This window comes from Thamnophis elegans, chromosome 5 (genome assembly GCF_009769535.1).
Source record: "Thamnophis elegans isolate rThaEle1 chromosome 5, rThaEle1.pri, whole genome shotgun sequence".
NCBI classification, from domain to species: domain Eukaryota; kingdom Metazoa; phylum Chordata; class Lepidosauria; order Squamata; family Colubridae; genus Thamnophis; species Thamnophis elegans.
This window is the reverse complement of record NC_045545.1, coordinates 32,535,632-32,555,251: the sequence shown is the minus strand read 5'-3', so window position 1 is coordinate 32,555,251 and position 19,620 is coordinate 32,535,632. Positions and strand designations below refer to the sequence as shown.

The window sequence follows — 19,620 nt, the reverse complement described above, 5'->3', positions numbered from 1 at the left end:
GTCTTTTTAAGCCCGCCCATCGTAACGCCGTTCCTGGTGGTGGTGGTGTGGAAAAGTCATCAGCAAAAACAAAAACAGACAGATAAAGGGGTTAGGGTTATATATTTAGTAAAACTCGATTTTTTTTCCTCCGCGTGATCGAATGTCTAATCCACGAATCCCTTTCGGAAAATTTGCAAAAGTGGAGAACGGGACGAGAAGTAGTGAGAAAAGAAAAGAAAGCCGAGACCATATCACAACAGTGTGGGGAGGGGGGCATCTTTAAGCCGGAATCCCACATCAAAGCAGCTAAAAGTGAGTGGCAAAAAAAAATAAAATCACATTTAATTGGACCAATAACTTCTATATAGAATTCCTGAGTTTTTCACTTTCGAAGTCGGACTTAAAAAAGACACCTTTTGTCTCTCATGGGAGAATGCAAAAGATATTTGCATCTTTGACTAATTAATGTTTATTGGAAGATCTTCTACAGAAGAGCCGCTACAGTTAAATGGGGTTTGCTTCCTAGCCGGAATTCACAGGTTTATTATAAGTAATATATATTATAAGTATTATAAGTAATATTATAAGTAAGGGAAATGAAATCTACGAGATTTTCTCTTGGTCACTTTTCGGTTATATTCATGCAGTGGTGTATTAACCATTAAGCAGACTAAGCACATGCTTAAGGCACCAGGCCCAAGGAGGCACCACAAAGTTGAGAAAGAAAAAAAAAACCCAATGAAGATGTGCACTATGTACAAAGGAGGGGAGCATCAAGATTTGTCAGTGCTTAGGGCACCCGTGAGCCTTAATCCACCACTGTATTCATGCAGATTGTTTTGGCAACGATATGGAAGTTATTTGCTATCACCTTTTGCCAAGATGCTTTTCAACTTCCCAGTTTAGCTCAGCATTTCTCAATCTCAGCAACTTTTAAGAGATTTGGATTTCAGCTCCCAATAATTTCCCAGCCAGCAAGTCCAAAGAGCTTAAAGGTTGTTGAGGTTGAGGAACACAGGTCTGACTGACAGTTCTAGGATTGCCGAGTGGTCTCCTATCCAAATTCTACTCAAATCCAATTCTGCTTAAACTCCTAAGAGCATCCACGGGTCGGCTACTTGCTGACATGTCATAGCCAATTCAGGAAATGGATTTTCTGGTCTTTTTTTTTCTTCTTCTTTAAAGTGACTCTGCTACCTGGAAGGTTAACATATCCACTATATTTTAAACTGCCATGGCTTTAAGCTTTTTATGCTCTGGAAAAGCTTTACCATTTAAGTTAGCCTTTTCCATAATGCTTTCTTGATCTGCAACTGTTCCTGTAATTAGAACATCATTGGGGTACATTTTAAGAGTACCAAGCTAGGGAAAAATGCATTCTCAATTGATTGCTGCTGTCTCTTTAAAGGGAGGAGAGGGAGGGAGAGAGCGACGAGGGAGGGGTTTACTTTAGTGCCTGCTGTTTCCGGCAATACAGGTTGGTTCTCAGCGTCTTCCATCGGGGTTGTATTGCCCCGAGGAGGTAGCGACGGCGCCGCCTGGTGGTGTGGTTGGGTAGTAGGACTCTGCGGCCTGTCTTTAGGGACAGGGATAAAATCTGTGTTTGGCTAGCAAAGCCCATTCCACCCCCACCCCCACGCCAACTCCCAAGTGATGTCAGGTGTGAATGTCAACATAGGAGCCTTGTAAACTCTGCTCAAGAAATTGAGAGTGGTTGGATCAAACCCCTTTCCCCCACATAAGAGCAATTCTTAATCTGCTTTTCTTTAAATGATCCTAACTAATTAGAAGCAGATTTCTGTAGGTGTTGATCTGCAATTTTATTTCTTCCTAATTGTAAGTTTGCAACCATGGACAAAGGGAGGATGGAGGTTTCCTGGGCTTAAGATGCGGCCAGATGATAAGTTTCCTTTGAGGGTACTGTACTCCTTGTGTGACACTGACAGAGTATAGGGTGTGCTGGAAAGAAAGGAAACCCAGATACAGATTTCTGTGTAAATATTTTTTTTTAAAGCATACTGCAGCAAATATGATTACATTTCACAGTGCTGCTGCAAAATCCCTTAAGCATTATCTAAGTTTTCTTGTATAATGTTGTACAGTACTGTGGATTATAAACTGAATTATTTTATTTGGAAAAGTAAATGCTTTTGCTTTATATTTTTCATGGAATAACCAGAATACAAGTGAAAGTTGAACGAAATCTGTTGTGCTCCAAATACAGTTAAGATGACATTTTTTTCAACATCTGCTAGAAATACAAATTTTTATTAGCCAAATGCAAGTATAAGAGTTCCTTGTAAGAAGGAAGGGAAAATCAAGTTTTGCATCACTTCTTCTCTGACTAAATGCCAGCCAGAATGTTCTTTTCCTTGCATTAAAATTGCTTTAATTCACCAATTTTTAATCCCTTTCATTTTGAGGCTTAAGGCAGTAAACATACCATTATTTTCCCCCACAAGTCAAAAGAGTGACTAGTGCAAAGTCATGCAGTGAGTTTCCGTTATTGGTAGTAGGAAGTTAAACTGTGGACACACATACCTCTTACCAAGGCAACTCATAATGGGAACTCAACTACACATTGGATTATGACTTCTCTGTACAATTTGATTGTCATACTTTTTTTTCTTTTTATCCAGCTAAATTGAGATATGTAAAGGTATTTATCTCAAGTCAAATTGGCTGAATTAATAATATTAATAGAAGATGACAGAAGAGATAATTTCCTTTATAAAGTACTGGTTTGGAGTTATTTGCATTTTCCCTATTAGATGCAGGCATTTCTGCCCAGTGGGTTAATGTATCCTCTCAATGTTTGTGGCAAGTTTGTGTTCTGGATGAAACGAAGAAGCTGTTGTATGATGCTGAATAACTGCAAGAGCTCTGGAAATCAGTTTCAACAATGAAGAATAGAATTATGGTTTTCAGTCTTAGACAATATTTGTTCCCTTTATATTTTTCAGGATTTTGCTCAATTCCTATTAACAAACTAAGGATATCACTGCATGAATGGCTGCTGTGGATGACTTCAAATTCCAAGGTACATTTCAAAAAGGGGTTTCCAAAATCTTAAGATTGTTTTGTGTTGTAGCCAGTGGTGGGATTCAGCCAGTTCGCACCACTTTGAGAGAACTGGTTGTTAACTTTCTGAGCAGTTTGATGAACTGGTTATTGGAAGAAATTATTAGAGCAGAAAACCGGTTGTTAAATTATTTGAATCCCACGACTGGTCGTAGCTTTGCATTGCAAATTTAATCTCTGCTCATTTATAATGCATGGTGCTGCCACTTATTTTTCAACAAGCAAAGTTATCATTGTGAAACTGAATACAATTATCCTTTCCCAATGGGAATTATCTCAAGGTGTAATTTTTTTAATGCACCAAGGAATTCAAATGACATATGTACTTCATTCTTTTTATCTTCTCCACAATATATTCTGCTTAAACCTAATGCCAGCTTCTCCTTCGGCATTTAATTGTTCCTTGACCAAAACAGGAGATGCAGTAGATGTGCCTTTGGTTTCATTCAAAGCATATTCGTTATAGTTGTACAATAAGATTAACTCAAGTGACCGAGAAGGTGTAATACGCCTTCCTGATGTTAGGTAAGTATTGTTTGTTAGTTTAACTGCTACTTGTTACAAGTCTCCCTGTTGGGTCTCTGCTTTGTGGTGCTGCTTTTTATATTAAATTTCAGAATACAGTATAATGAATTTTTTTTAATAAATAACAGTTCTGGTGAACTCAGTTCTAGGGCACGGATCCAAAGCCTTGCTTAACTGGGTAAACAAACGTCTTGGTAATTTGACAATATATTTACTTTAGAATAAGATGCAAGAGTTAATACCATATAGCTGTATGCCTTGAGAGGAAATGCTAAGAAAAATAAAGTCATTTGCAGGAAATGTTTGATTTTCAGAATTTGACGATGCAGCCAATTTGTTGGCAGCCAATCCAGATGCTGTCACTATAAGTATTGATAAACCTACTGAAAAACCAAAGAAAAAACATGGACACTTGCAAGAATCTGGAAGAGAAGAAGACGATGAACTTCTGGAGACAGATGATTCTGATAAAACTGAGGTTTGATGAAAGCATACTGATTCTATCTGGCAAACTGCTATTCTTCCTCATATTGTTAATAAACACTGCACATATTGTGTACAAAAAAGCAATAAAACTATTAAGGACATCTCTCTGCAGGAAACAATAGTCTTGGGATGATTCATGTACTATAAATTTAGATCGCAGCTAGAAACCATCTAATGGGATGAGGGATTTTCCCCCTTAATGAAGTGTTACCTTTGACTTGAATCATCCATTAGTATTGTGCTGATATACAAAGGAGGTGTTGCCATTGTTACTATCTTGGTTTGCATTTCTGGTTTAATAAGTCAATATTAAGGGTTAGGGTTACACTTATGTGTAAACAGATTATGATTAACTTTAACTTTAGGATATTCTGCATGACGTTTTTCACTTCTAATAGCAATGCAAACTGGATATAAATCTCCACTCCAATAACTTTAGAAGGGATTTTTGTCCCTGCCAATGGACAATAGTAACAATACTTGATTGTGTTTAATATTAAATCTGAACTTCTACACTGACTTTGAGATGGGTTGAGTAAATTCACAGCTATCTAGCCTACAAATTGAATATATATATATGCATCTATGACTGGGAATGAAGAAATGAATAATAACTGGGCTTGGGTAAAACCGTGAATCAAATCATTTCCTCATTCACAAATATATTCTTTTAGTTCACTACAGTGTGGTCTAAATTATTGGGCTTTGGCCAGGTTGATTCCAGGTTGTCTGTCTCTCTGATAAGAGACTTGGCAAAAATACATGCATGTGCTTTCAATGAGATGAGTTTGTAGAATTAACACAATGTAAGTAACCCTAACATAGAGTATATGGCATAGATTTTTCTGAAAGCTCTGCTTTCCAGCACAAATGCCAAATTCAACTTTATCCAGAGAGGTTCCTGTTTCTGTCATAAGTGATATTGTTTGTATGTGTAAATAATATATTTGAATAAGAAATAAACCTGTACTTTCTTCTTAAAATCCTGTCTTCCAGTTGCTTGCTGGGCAGAAGAAAAGTGCTCCATTCTGGACATTTGAATATTATCAGACATTTTTTGATGTGGATACGTACCAGGTTTGTTATCTCCACATATGTGTATGTGCATAATCAGGGGTGGGATTTTACTAGGTCAGACTGGTTCGGGCAAACAGGTAGCTCCGATGATCAGCTGGGCCCACCTACCCACCCACCCCTACAGGCTTTACTGACAAGAGTATCTTCTCAGCTGAGTTGCATGACAGAGTGGATTGCCACGCTTCAGCTGTTTTCCTCCCCAGCAGTAACGAGGAAGGCAAGTTTTCTCAAAAATGCACAGGCAAAGCATGCAATCATCAAACCGGTTGTTAAACTGGTAGGATCCTACAACTGTGCATAATGTGTTTACTTTAATGAAATAGTTTTCTTTTTTCTTTTTGTTTCCGTGAGCCAATCTTGCATAGCAGATCCTGCTCTGTGTTTATTTTGCTACTTCCTTGTCCATATGTGACTTAAGGAAAAGGTATACATGACTATCCTTTTGAAAACCTTCCAAATATCCATTGCTTCTTTCTGCCAATTTAAATAGTTGGAATAGAACTTTGTGGATATGATCATCATTTTTCTAATTTTTCATGATCATGTATTATTTTTTAAAGATTTTTCTTGTTCTTCATACAGATAGTCCCCGACCTACGACCATAATTGAGCCCAAAATTTCTGTTATTCAGTGAGACATTTGTTAAGTGAGTTTTGCCCCATTTTAAAACATTTTTGCTACAATTGTTAAGAGAATCACTGCAGTTGATAAGTTAGTAACCTGGTTGTTAAGTGAATCTGGCTCCCATTGACTTTGCTTGTCAGAAGGTCACAAGAGATGATCACATGATCCCAGGATACTGCAATTGACATCAAGTTTTGCATTTCTTGTCCTTTTTAAAAACCATCTTGAACCTTTGGCATTTCTTTATGCATTGTATGACCTATTACTTTGCCAATATGTGAAATTAAGGATATTGTACAATAGTTTGCATATTCTATTAAGTTGCCTGTTTTTAGTATTGGAAAGTAGGTTGACCTCTTCCAATCTGTTGGCCACTTCACAGATTGTAGCTCTTTAGCATGGCTTTCCAGATTTACTGCCATAGCTTGATTGGCACCTTGACTGATTCTTCTCCTGTTGCTTGCCATATTTCTGTGGCTTTTCCATGACTTCCTATAGCTAAGTTCTAACTACTTCTTCTAGTACTAGATGTTCTTGCGAGAGAGACTTATTTCCTAAGGAATCTTGGATGTTGACATTTCTACTATACAGCATACCCCTTCCATCTTGTTTGATCTTTGAATCAGTTACTAACTGTCCATTGGTATACCTTACCATGCATGTAGTTTAGATCTAATAAACCCTTATTTGCTGCTTAAGGAGAAAAGACCTCTGTTGTTTTCTCTCACTTATAGCCATCACCACATTGTAGGTTTTTTTTAAGTATTGTTTTTTTTTTCCAGAATTCAATGCAACCAGCTTGCACCTAACATTAAACTACAATGGCTGAATTCATTAAATGCTCAAAGCAAGCACATACCAATTTACGAGTTAGCTTATTTGCAAACCAAACCTATGATTAAGGGAACTAACAAGGCTTTTTAAAAAAAATTAGAAGGAAAATGGCTGGATTTAATTATCCAAATCATAATGTAATTTGTTTGCTTTTGGTTTCTTGATGTATGAATGCGAGCAGTATGTTGCACATTGTTTATTTCTGACTGAATAAACCATACTTAATTTGCCCAAGATCCTGATTTCCAATGGGGCAATGTATAGATGGCTTTGTTAAATCCAAAATGTATTCAATATTTCTTTCATTTAAACAGTTTATTTATCTTCAGCCATATGATCTATGCTGCTTTAATTATTATCAGGTTTTGGACAGAATCAAAGGTTCTGTATTTCCAGTGCCAGGGAAAAACTTCGTGAGACTGTACGTTCGGAGTAATCCCGATCTTTATGGTATGTGCAAACAATATAATTTTTGAATAAAGGTTCTTCTCCCGCTTTTGCGCTGAATACAAATAAATAAATGAAACTACATTGGGAATTTGCTTTTGTCTCAATTAAGGTCCGTTTTGGATATGTGCCACCCTAGTCTTTGCTGTTGCAATTAGCGGTAACCTTTCAAAATTCTTCATCCATCTGGGTAAACGTGATTTTCATTATGTGCCAGATTTCCGCAAAGGTTCGTAAAATTATTTCAAACAGTTCATATCTATTCAGTTTTTATTCAATGGAAGAGTCTGGTGCGGGAATTGTGGCAAACCAGTTTGCAGATTTCTTTGTAGCCGGAATGTTGAAAGGCAGGCAAAGAACTCTTGATTCTCAGGGGTGGCAGGAGGAAGGAATCCATGACATGTTCCAATAGGGAGGAGAAGCATCATTCACTTTAGAGCCGTGATGGCGAACCTATGGCACACATGCCACAGGTGGCACACAGAGCCCTCTCTGCGGGCATGCAAGCAGTCACACCAGCTAAGCTCTGCTGCGCATGTGCGCACGCCTCCCACAGGCCAGCTGGTTTTCGGGTCTCTGCCCCACATGTGTGAGGGGCTGGGTGCATGCACAAGGGGTATGGGGGGTGCATTTGGGGGGATGGGTCACACGCGCATTGCATTATAGCTGTGTGCGCGTTTTCGGCCCTTGTTGGCAGTGAAGGTTAGCCAGCACTGCTCTATAGGCATCATTCAGGACAGAAAAAAACTGACATGCTGAGCTCAAACAAACCACCCACAGGAGGCTTGGCATTGCAGCCAAACCCTGGAATCAGTGCCTCTAGCTCTAGGTAGCCGAAAGGTGGGTGGGCGGGAAGTACAGCATCTGTACAGCTTTGACATCCGAAGAAGGCAGGAGAGAGATGCTCACAAACATCTGAAGGGTGAAGAGATCCCGTACTTGGATGGAGTCTAGGAAGAGAACATGAGAATGCCAAGCTCAATAACATGAATCATCACTGGTGAAAGAGATGCATTTGCTTGGCTAACTATGCCGGGATGTATTCTAAACCAGCCTGGGGCAGGTGGTTCCTGGATCCATGCCAGACAAGGAAAGACCAGTTGTGTCCTTCTCCATGTTGTAAGCCACAGCGGTAACCAGAATGGGTTCAGTACTTGTGAGAAGAGCTAGAGATAAATCACCCCTCACATAAACTAAGAAACAAATAACTTGTCAAGTTGGATATTTAGCCCAGAATTATATTGCCATAGACTCTAACTTTATCTCCTGCTAAATTCTTTAATTAGCAGTTTTGTCCTGAATTGCTCATTTGTCCCGGGGTTTCCATTTTAAAAGATGTGTCGCTTGGCACATTGACATGAAAGGAGAGAAAGATAAATGCACATCTTGAGATCTCCAAAACAGCTTTCGATTCTTAATGGGCACATGAAGAGGCTCTCTAAGAATCCACACATTCCTTGGCAAATCAGTTTAATATTTATTATTTAACACGTGCCCTACTTTCAACCCTGGTGAGTAGTCAAGGCGGCAAATAGAATTGAAAACAAAGTTCTAAATATATGAATATTAAATTCTATGAGCCAGAGGCTAAGAGATTATTTCAGTCACTGATTTGAACAATTCCTCCCTGCCCCTCCCTGCAAGTGATGGGATAGAAAAAATGTCACTTTCCAAGGTTTGGTATATAGTGTGAAGGTCCTCATTTAGATTAATAAATTTAAAAGAACATCTGGAAGGATATCATTGGTTCTTGCAGAGTTTACTCTGCAGCTCTTGAAGCCAAACATATTATGATGTAAAATGCCTGTTAATCTTGAAATGAATGGTAATCCTAAAATACATGTCTTTATAGTCTCCATAGCTGCGACAGCCATCTATGCTTATGCTTGGCTAGTTCCTCTCGCTCTCTGGGGATTCCTTATGTGGAGAAATAATAAAGTTGTGAACATTGTCTCCTACTCGTTTCTCGAGATTGTGTGTGTTTATGGCTATTCACTCTTCATCTACATACCAACAGCGGTAAGTATTGTACAATTAAGTAGTTTAGGAAGAACAATGTGGCTAATATGTGGAATAGCTAAATAGACCAGTCTCAGATTTTTATATCCCACATGCAAAGTTTAACTGACAGATCTGTATTATGTGATGCAGGACATAATTGTTTAATTGTTTAGGCTATTATTTCTTGATTTAGTTATGGCAGCTGAGAACCCTAGGGATTGCAGTTCCTACCCACCTACTGGGGAGGTCTTCAAGTTGGAGAAAGGTTTCAAAATCTCTGGAAGTTGACAGACACCACAGCCTTTCTTCTCACAAATGTGTGTTGATAGAGAGGCTAAAACTGTTCTGACCTAGGCTTCCTGATAAAGCATAAATCACAAACCCTCTTTTAGTCTCCCAAACCCTCTTTTATTTAAACGGCTTTGAATTATGGTCATTCACAGCCTGTAATGATTCACAAACAGTCTGTGAAGAGTCCGACAGATGTCTGCCACAGTCTTTCAGGATAATGTTGATAAGCACCCACCTTTATCTCTCTTGAAACGCTGCCAGAAACCTAATTGCCAATTAGTTTTGCAAGACCAAACAGAACACAGAGTTAAACCGAGCTTCTCAGAGTTTGAACCAACCAGAATGAACAAAATTGCTTCCTGCAAAGGCTCACATCCATTGGCTCCTCTTTTATGTCTTATGGGAGGGGCCAATCATCTCCAAGTTTTACTCCCGAGTCTTTTTGTCTTAATTGTTCTTGCCTTCTGGAAGCTCTGCGCATGCGCACAGTGGTAACAGGCTCACGCTGTTCTTCTGCCTCGCTGATGTCAGACTCTGGAAGCAGCACATAACTACCAAATGGCCCTGACCCCCTCTGGCGCATGTTCCTCCCCAACCTCCTCACTGTCTGATTCTGCTGCCAGCTCCGCAGGCTGCTGGCAGACCGTAATAACAACTGTTTTACTGGAGATACAGGACTCTGTGATACAGGATTCTGTCTGTGTACAGGACTCTGCCATGGAGTTCCTTGTCATGAGGTGCAGATAGGATGAGACAAATGTGCTACTCCTGTACGTCAGGTTTCTCTATCCCAGGTGATGCTGAGGGTGTACCTGGATGGTATTTAGGATAGCAGATTAAAATGTTTTACTTTGCAGCCAGTAAAGCCAGGACTTTATTTCTTTCCTTTCCCCTTGCAGATTTTATGGATCATTCCACAGAAAGTTCTCCGATGGGTTCTGGTAGTATTTGCTCTGTGTCTTTCAGGATCTGTTCTAGTAATGACATTTTGGCCTGCCGTGAGAGATGACAACCGGAGAATCGCAATGGCTACAATTGTAACAGTTGTTCTTCTTCATGCCTTACTGGCTGTTGGTTGCTTGGTATGACAACTCTCAACTTGTCAAGTATTATTTTCAGCGATTCCATTTCTATTTTTCAATATTGATTTTATTTAGATTTGATTAGCTGTTGTAGAATTAGACAATGACATGGCTAATTAACACAATCAGAATATTTGCAAGCTACTTACATCATATATTGTATATTTGTGTGTATCCATAAGCATGTAAGTGTACGATGTTACTTAAATATCTCTAGAAGCTTGTTGGAAGAGAATCCCAGGAGGCTTGTTGGAGAGAAAATTAACAGAGTTTTCAATTATTAGTAACTTTTGGCTTGTTTCCTTTTTCATCTTTACTATAGGTTGTCCTCAACTTATGACCACAATTGATCCCAACATTTCTGCTGTTAAGTGAGACATTTGTTAAGTGAATTTTGCCCCATTTTATGAGCTTTCTTGCCGTGATTGTTAAGTGAATCACTGCGGTTGCTAAGCTGGTAACATGGTTGTTACTGTGTTGAATGTGGCTTCCCCATTGATTTTGCTTGTCAAAAAGTTGCAAAAGATTATCACATGGTCTTAGTTATAGCAATGGTCATAAGTGTGAATCAGTAGCCAAGCATGTGAATTTTGATCACATGAGCATAGGTTGGCTACAAAGGTTGTAAGTGTGAAAAATGGACATGTCACTTTTTCAGTTCTGTTGTAACTTTGAATGGTCACTAAATTAACTATTGTAAGTTAAGGACTACCTGTATTATACTTTTCAGTTATATCTACTATAAATAGTGATTTGGTATTGTTTTCCCATATCTGACACTCTGCATCTTCTATCTTGGTCATCTTTGAATATTTTGTTATTTCGATGTTGACTGTTCCCTGCCCAAGTACATTACAGGTAGTCCTTGTTTTACAACTGTAATTGAGCATGGAATTACACTTGTAAGTCATGCCAGTCATGAAGCGGGTCATCCCATGACTGTACCCAATTTTACAACCTTTTTTTGAGGTAGTCGTTAAATGAGTGCTGTGACTGGTAAGCAAATCCATTGTCCACAATGGGCATTTTTGCTAAAAACCAGAAGTACATCGTGTACACTTATCACTTATCACTGTGGGACACCTCCATAAATGTGGGCCTGTTACCGAATTTCCAAAACACGATCATGTGATTATGGGGCGGTGGCCAACCAACCCTACTTCAAATCCAAATTGCAAATATCTTTTTAGGGGGTTATCGTAGCTTTGAATGATCGCTAAGCGAATGGTCATACATTGAGGATTACCTATACAAACATATCGGATTGTGATATCCGTGATGTTCTTATATCTCCCTCTTGCTCCCCATTAATGTAGGCATACTTTTTTGATGCCCCTGAACTGGAAGTCCTTTCATTGACTACAGTATTTCCACCTAATGGAACAATAGAAGTAACAAAGGCTCAGTAAATATGGTAAGAAGTTACCTGCTTAGAAAAACTTTTAAGTGTACCGGGCCTCACTGCAAGTGGTATCAATTTAAGCAGTAATACATGCAGTTCAATGTGCTTCAATTCTTAGATGTTATTTCAAGCACATTTTTCCTGGCTGTTGTAGAAGTCTTTTATTGCACAACAGCTCAGGAGCATCTTACACAAAGCAACGATTGGGGGTGGTGGTGACATGCCAGCTGAGTCATGTTAGGCACTTTCTAAATTTTTGACATATAGAGTAGTGGTGGGCTTCAAAAATTTTAACAAGGAGTTCTCTGCCTGTTTGCTGGATGGGCGTGGCCATAGTGGTCGTGGCCTAATCAGCTTCCTGCACCATAGCGACGGGAGGCGTTTTTGCCTTCCCCAGGCTCTGGAAGCTTTCAACCTCCGGGAGGCCAGAAATGGTCTCTTGAGGCTCCGGAGGCCCTCTGGAGGCTGGAAAACAGGCCCATTTCTGGCCTTCCCGAACTTCTGGTAGGCCTGTTTTTCGCCCTCCCCGAGCCTCCGCGCACACTGCATCCAAAACAGGCTGCGTGGGGACTCCTGGGAAGGGAGGGGTGGAGTGAGCAGGGTCAGCCAGGAGTGGGATTTGAGGGTTCTCCAAACTGCACATAATCTTAGCTAGAGGTTCTCCCTAACCCCTCCGAACCCCCAGCAGCCCACACCTGACCATGCCCAAAAGGCTCACTATCACTGCTCTGTTACTCTAGCAAGCCATTTCTGTACTTTGTTGTAGAAAAATAAGGAGGTACAACAGTATACCGAATATCCCCATGTCTGCTTAAAGCCTGAACTTTCAACTCAATTAAAAACTGGCCCAGTAAATAACATTTTAATCATAAAATTCCAGTCTGTCTTCCAGTCTATTTCAATCTCTGTATGAGCCTGCTGGAACTGATCATCAAGCTTTTGGTGACAAGGTTCTACCAATATGCAGATAATATTCAGCTTTTTTCTTCTCTTCTGAGCCAAGAGTGTATGTGCTTGATCAGTCTGGAACAGGGGTCACCAACCTTTCAGACCTCAGGGACCACTAAATTCATAATTTGAAACCCTGCAGACCACTAATATAATCTGCCTAATGACCAGCTGGATGGGTGTAGCTAGATGGTCATGTGACTGGGTCGATGTGGCCAACTTGATGTCACTCACATCACGGGGCGCCTTGACGGCCTCTACTCATTCCTCCTCTCCCAGCCACTCCTCACCTCCCCACCCGGGCTCCTTAGGACCCCAACAGGAAGCAGTTGTTGGAGCTAAGCAGCTACCACGAGAAAGAGTTGGCAAAGCAGCTGGCTCAGTTCAAATTGGATCTGACCGAGAAGGAGGCTCAGCAGAAGCACCTCACTGAGGACTACAAGCATAGGCTTTCCAAGCAGAGGGAAGACTTGTGGGAGTGCAAGGCCATGTACCGGCACCTGGAGGCTCAGTGGGTTGAGATGATCAGCCAGTTCCAGGCCATGATGAGTCCCACTGGAACAAGTCCTCTGGCTCTTTGCCACCAGTGGCACTTCCTCCAGCCTTTGTCAACCCTGGCACCAGGAGGCTGAAGCAGAGCCCAAGTCGGAATTTCTTCCCCCCTCTGACCTGTAGAAAAAGACCCTGAAGGGGGAGACTTTCTGCAGCAACACAAATGTTCATTGCATGTATCCGGCCAGGGGCTGTAGTTTGAGGACACCTGATTTAATGCAATATAAAAAATGCAAATACATTTTCTGTGGACCACCAAAAATTTTCCCACAGACCACCAGTGGTCCATGGATCACCAGTTGGTCTGGAGGCAATAATGTGTTGAATGATAGTCAAGCAATTTAAATCTGACAAGATGGAGGTCCTACTGAATTGGTGGTTCTGATGATCTGAAAGAAGATAGGAAGTTCGTTCGGAAGGAGGTGTACATGCTAGAGATATCAGTTTTATCACTGGAGGCCTGGCACTTATTGAGTCCGCCCAGTGTTGGTCAAACACACTGATTATGGTTGAACCTAGATTGAGAGTGCCAATCCTTATTTATTGATCCTCATGCAATCTTTCATTTGGACCAATGCAGTGCATTTCATATGGAGGAAGCAGTTGATAACAATCCAGAAATACTTTTGTTACATAATATACCTAATAACAACAGTAGAGTTGAAAGAACTGCAGTAGTTGCCAACTTGATTCTGAGCCAAATCCATAGTGCTATTAAAGTTGATCTCAAGGCTATTTAGTCACTTGATGTTGCTTATTTGAAGTACTGTGTTAGCCTTCTTGAATTTTTTTTGATTTAGGAACTGGGAAAACGTCCCTGTTTCTTCCACCGTTGGGAGAAATATTGACTGGTCTCTGATTATGAACTACTTTCTTACAAAACTATATGTGGCACGGTTCTTAAATAAGGTTTTGGTAGTGATCTAAGACACTGGCTAATAGATAGTGTCAATGTGGGTGAATTCTGTGGCTTTTTTTAAATGTCTACTCATTACAACTAACTTTAGAATTTCTGTTATCACCTAGGAGATTTCTATGAATCAGCTGAATTGGTCTGCTTGAGAGTGATTTTGTTGCTGCACAAAGAGAAGCAACCCGAAATGAAACCTGGACCAGGAGGAAACTTTGAGTGGGATTTCATGTCTCTAGATACTGTTTGAATGCAGACTCACTGTCTATAAAAACATATACAGTCTGCTTTTCTGTAAAATGTCACAGAAGGAAATGGAACATGATTTTAAAACTTTCCAAATTAAACTAATTACTGTTGAACATTTGTTGTCGTTAGGAACCATGTTTTTTTTTTTAATTAAGTCAACTGTACTTAGTATTTACAGTTTTGTGGGGGATGGCTTCCTTCCTGTGCTATAATGTCCTGCTTATGCTCATGTAGCAATGATATGACAGACGTATTCTCCAGTGTGAGGCTACTACAGATAATCCTTGACTTACAACCACAATTAAGCCCAAATTTTCTGCTGCTAAGTGAGACAGTTGTTAGGTGAATTTTGCCTCATTTTGTAATCTCTCTTGCTACAGTTGTTAAGTGAATCACTGCAGTTGATAAGCCGGTAACACGGTTGTTAAGTGAATCTGGCTTCCCCATTGATTTTGCTTGTCAAAAGGTTGCAAAAGGTAGTCACATGACCTTGGTAAACAGCAACAGTCATAAGTATGAGCCAGTTGCCAAGCTTCTAAATTTTGATCACATGACCACAGGGATGCTGCAGTGGTTGTAGGTATGAAAAATTGTCATGTCACTTTTTTCAGTGCTGTTGTAACTTCCAACAGTTACTAAATAAACAGTTGTAAATCAAGGACTATATATGTTAAATAATCTCTCACTGACATTGGACAGGTTTCCACTTTGTCAACAAAAATCATTTTATTCTGGGACTTCTACTATTTCTTCAATTTAGCTATACCAAGATAGTTGAATTCCCTTGGCTTTCATTTTTTAATGAACTTATTTCACTGTATTTTATTTTCTTTTGATCATTTTATTGTAAATCTAATGTTTTTAATAAAATGAAAAGCTCTATATACATTTTTAAATAGTTACATCTATAATCTTTTCCACTACAAGTCTACAATTTGGCGGAATGTTTCCCCTCCCGAAAGCAATTTCACTTGTAGGGATCATTTAACATGGCCAAGAGTTACAGAAACTTTCCATTAAGTATACTTCTGCATATAGATACAGTAAGAATATATAGAACTTTTCGATGATCATCCTTGTTAGGTAAGCTCCCCGTTGGGAGAGTGAGTGCATTCAGAGAAGCGTTGTGAGAGTTGTGTTGGAGAACACACAAACCAGCATACAGAGACACTGCAGTTTAAATAGGCTTTTACTTTCGTGGAAATAGAGGTATCAGAGTTCATCAAACAGTCCAAGTCATACAGGGATAAGACAGTCATCAATGTCTTTCAGTTAAGGGATAATCCAAATAACATAGTCCATAATCATACAAACAGTCTGGTACTCAAAGTTTGCTAGCGGTTGCAAAACTTACAATAGCTCACGGCACTTTCTAACAGCCAGCTTCCAAAACACTCAGATCAGATCCGCCCAGCATTTAACAAACAGAGGGCTAACAGTCATTCTGGCTCCCTCTTATGGCCGATTGAGGAAAACAGCAACCAATCAAATTTTACAGTATGATTTAAAGAAACAGGTACAGCATTGTTACCTGGTTTATATATTGCCAACCCAACCGTTAGATTATATTCCCAACAATCCTACACTTGAGATGTTGGAAATCACTTCTATATAAGTTTAGGATTTTCTGCTGCCCTGTAATGCAGCAACTTCCACTCTCACCATGCTATCTAGGACAAATAGCTAGAAGGAAGATCATTAGACTTTATGAAATACATTTTACATTTGTTAAAACCAAAGAGTACACAAGTAAACAACCTTCAAAGATATTTATAGATCATTGGTTTAAAACAGTTGTATAACTACAGAATTATTGTCTTTTTTGCCTGGAACTGATATCATTGCCTGCCAAATAGATTATTTAATTAATGCCAGGTAGAAGTAAGGTAAAGGGTTCCCTGTCCACCAGATCCAACTCAAAGGCATGGTGTTCATCTCCGTTTCCTGGCCGAGGGAACTAGTGTTGTCCAAAGACAATTTTCGTGGTCAAATGAATGGCCCGCGTGGCTATATGCCAAAGGTACACAGAATTCAGATGTAATCTTGTTGAATTTAGAGGAATTACCTGTACAGATTTTTGTATTGGTTTGCTGCCCAACCTTTTAACCAAAGACTTATCTTTCTTCCCAGTCCTTATCTGAATACCATTATCTGGTTTTAAAGACTGTAATAAAATCAGTGCAATAAAAACAGTTTTTTTTCTGTCCTTGAACTATAGCTATCTCAGCCATTTTTTGTAATTTGGTTACATCATAGGTAAGAATTGTGAAGACTCTGTGAACTTTGGGTGAAAAACTTGTTTTAAATTCTATCTGTTGATCATTTAACAGCAAGATAATATAATATAATATAATATAATATAATATAATATAATATAATATACCAAATTCTGCAAGGCCAAAGCTTCATAGCTACTACACAAATCTTGGCTAATTTAACCTTTCTGCCAAACTCTAGCCAGTACTGTACATGTACATGTAGTGATATTTCCAAGCACTGACGGATTTTAAAAAGGATTCTTTTTTCAAATGTACATAGAAGAATACTTGGCTGACTCTCATGAAGCAAAATGCCTTTTCATCCGAAGAGATTAGTTGAGAAATAAATAACAGCCGACAATGCCATCCCTTTAAAGACATGGTTGACAAGGACATTTTAAGGCATAAGACCACAAACAATAAATCTTTGAATATGAATCCTGGACAAAAAATCAGGACAGATAAAAGGATATTTTTCAAAACACAACTATGGAATTCCCTGATAGGAGATAAAATAGCTTTCCTGGTTTCATAGACAGTTGGCCCAACTTATCAAAGTCAAGATGATCGGTGTATACTAGCTTTCATGGCAGTGTGACTGCCTCTTAAAAGCCATCTCCTCCTGGGAGACCAGTGAGGTACCTTGTGCAATTGGTTGGCCACTGTGAAAACAGATTGCTGGATTATATGGACCAGGGATCCAATTCAGAAACAATCTTCTTTTCTTAAAGCATCAAATACTGCTTTCTTCTGGAGAATTAAAACCAAGAAGAAATTCTTTGAAAATTATTCAAACTATCAGGGATGGATTTATCTTTTTTTTAATGTATGGGATGGATTTATCTCTGATATGCTATTGCTGTATAATATTAACCAAACTTGTGGAAATACAGTAGTGCTCAACAAGCTAACATTAGACATCCCCTTCCTTTGATTTCTAAGTATAGATGAATTTTAAAAAAATATATCTGAACAGCAAGTTATTTTTTAGAGAGTGCAGTCACATGTTTCCGATACTATTCCGGAAACCCTCATGTGAATTCAACTAAACCAAAGTACAGTTGTTCTGTACCTGTGTTTTGAAGCGAAAGATTTATACGATCTGAAGAGAAACCAGTGTTTTAAAGCAAATAAGCACATTAGTTGGAAGAACTTCCCTGTCTTCTACTTAAGGTTTACTGTATGATATTGATTAGCCAAACTTTAAGTCTGTGTACTATACGTTAGTTTTACTGCAGATTTTGGAACCATCTATTTCAGAAGAGCTCTAAACCAATTTTTAAAACTAGCCCCCAAAATAACTGACATGCACTGGGGGTGGTATAGAATCTTTGACAGAAAACTGCAATATCTGGCAGCTCAACCCCACAACTCGGTATTCCATGGAACAGAGGTGCTGGATCTCAAACTACAGTCTGCAGATCATTCTGGTTTGAATGCAGTAGATTGATCAGGTGGTCTGCCTCCCATATTCCTCTGTCAGATCTTTCTCACTGCCTCAACTCCTGTCACTGTCAGGCAGCTGGCTAAACCCAAGCCATTCACTGTCTTGGTACCATATCCCTGGATAAAGTGCCAGTCAGTTGGCCAAATCAGAGCCAAGGGTCTTTGTTATTGCACCAAAAAAATTAATCATTAGCTGAAAACCAGTTCATTTAAGAATATACAAGATAATATACCATAACTGGCAACTAACATTCAGAAACAACAATAATGAAAAGATTTCAAGCGTGTTTAACCTTAGTGAGTCCACATGAATGTACCAAGTGGAACTGGGATCTCATACATTCAACTCAAAAAAGTGAAAATTGGATTTTTAAAAAATCCTCATATCTTAACATGAAATTTCACTGGAGTAGCTTATTTTCTGATGGTAATTGCCAATTATCTGTCAAGAGCACACTGATTGCATCCCACTGACACTGATCTAATTTTTGCTGGCGAAAAACAGTACTATTTTTAAAACAGCCTTTACTTGAAATTAATTGATTTTACTTGCTATAGCATAGATATATCTACCAGGAATCCTTCAATGCTCTGGTGAAATTCTCAAAGGAATGGATTGGAAAGCAAATGCTAATTGGAAAGCAACAATATTTGCTGCCAAGGGTGGAGTTGCATTACTCATAACAAGTCAGTAAATGAACCATTATCTATAGATAAAAAGTTGAAAAGCCAATTGTCAAGTATGCAACAAATATAGGAAAGCAGGCAGGATGAGCTATTGAGAAAATTCCCCTATTCTTCTCATACAAAATCCACAGTGTGGAACTGATATTCTTATCACTGGAAACCCAGAAATGATATTTGGTTTGGTTACTCACTGTTTTGTGAGATATGGTATAGATTAGAAGAATTGTATACTGTAGGGATAAGCCCTTCTTAAGTACTTTCAGCAAGATATAAACTTCACAGATTTATTTAGTGAATTTTTATTGTCAAATTTATGGATATGGTACATAATCTTAGAAAATTTGGTAGGTTTGTTCAGAAACAAATTCTTATCTCTTGGTTGTTTATTGTCAGCATTCCTTCCATTATTCCCAGGTTTTTGCACCATCTCTTACCGCACTGCTTTTCAAACTTGACAACTCCAAGATGTGTGGGTTCCAATTTTCAGAATTCCCCAGTGAAGCTATTAGCTTGTCTGGTTTTAAAAAAAATTGCATGGATGGGAAATTCTGGGAGTTGAAGCCCACACATCTTAAATTTGCCCAGTTTGAAAATCATTATCTTACAGCACTGATGGAACACCAGTATTTATAAATAAGGGAAGGTATTGCTACACTTGTGAAAAAGCTATATCTGAATATGCAGGCTTCATCCTGCATATTTCAGAAAATAGTTGACGCTGAAAAACAATTTGTGGG

At 38.9% G+C, this 19,620-nt stretch overlaps 1 protein-coding gene across 1 annotated transcript; it reads left to right on the top strand.

Moving 5' to 3' along the window:
- The first annotated feature begins 5 nt into the window (after positions 1-5).
- YIPF1 (Yip1 domain family member 1) lies at positions 6-14,778 on the top strand. The gene is made up of 10 exons (XM_032217652.1): positions 6-294; positions 2,946-3,022; positions 3,903-4,066; positions 5,071-5,151; positions 6,973-7,060; positions 7,170-7,286; positions 8,910-9,076; positions 10,249-10,431; positions 11,748-11,845; positions 14,360-14,778. Exons 2-9 carry the CDS (start codon positions 2,992-2,994, stop codon positions 11,838-11,840), a joined length of 924 nt encoding a protein of 307 aa, XP_032073543.1. The 5' UTR covers positions 6-294; positions 2,946-2,991; the 3' UTR covers positions 11,841-11,845; positions 14,360-14,778.
- The last annotated feature ends 4,842 nt before the right edge of the window (positions 14,779-19,620 follow it).

Excerpts from the sequence above, each read along its gene's own strand:
- YIPF1 (XM_032217652.1), top strand. The coding sequence starts at position 2,992 with ATGGCTGCTGTGGATGACTTCAAATTCCAAG. Across the intron at positions 9,077-10,248 it reads TCATCTACATACCAACAGCG|ATTTTATGGATCATTCCACA; the intron begins GTAAGTATTGTA and ends TTCCCCTTGCAG. Across the intron at positions 10,432-11,747 it reads TACTGGCTGTTGGTTGCTTG|GCATACTTTTTTGATGCCCC; the intron begins GTATGACAACTC and ends CCATTAATGTAG.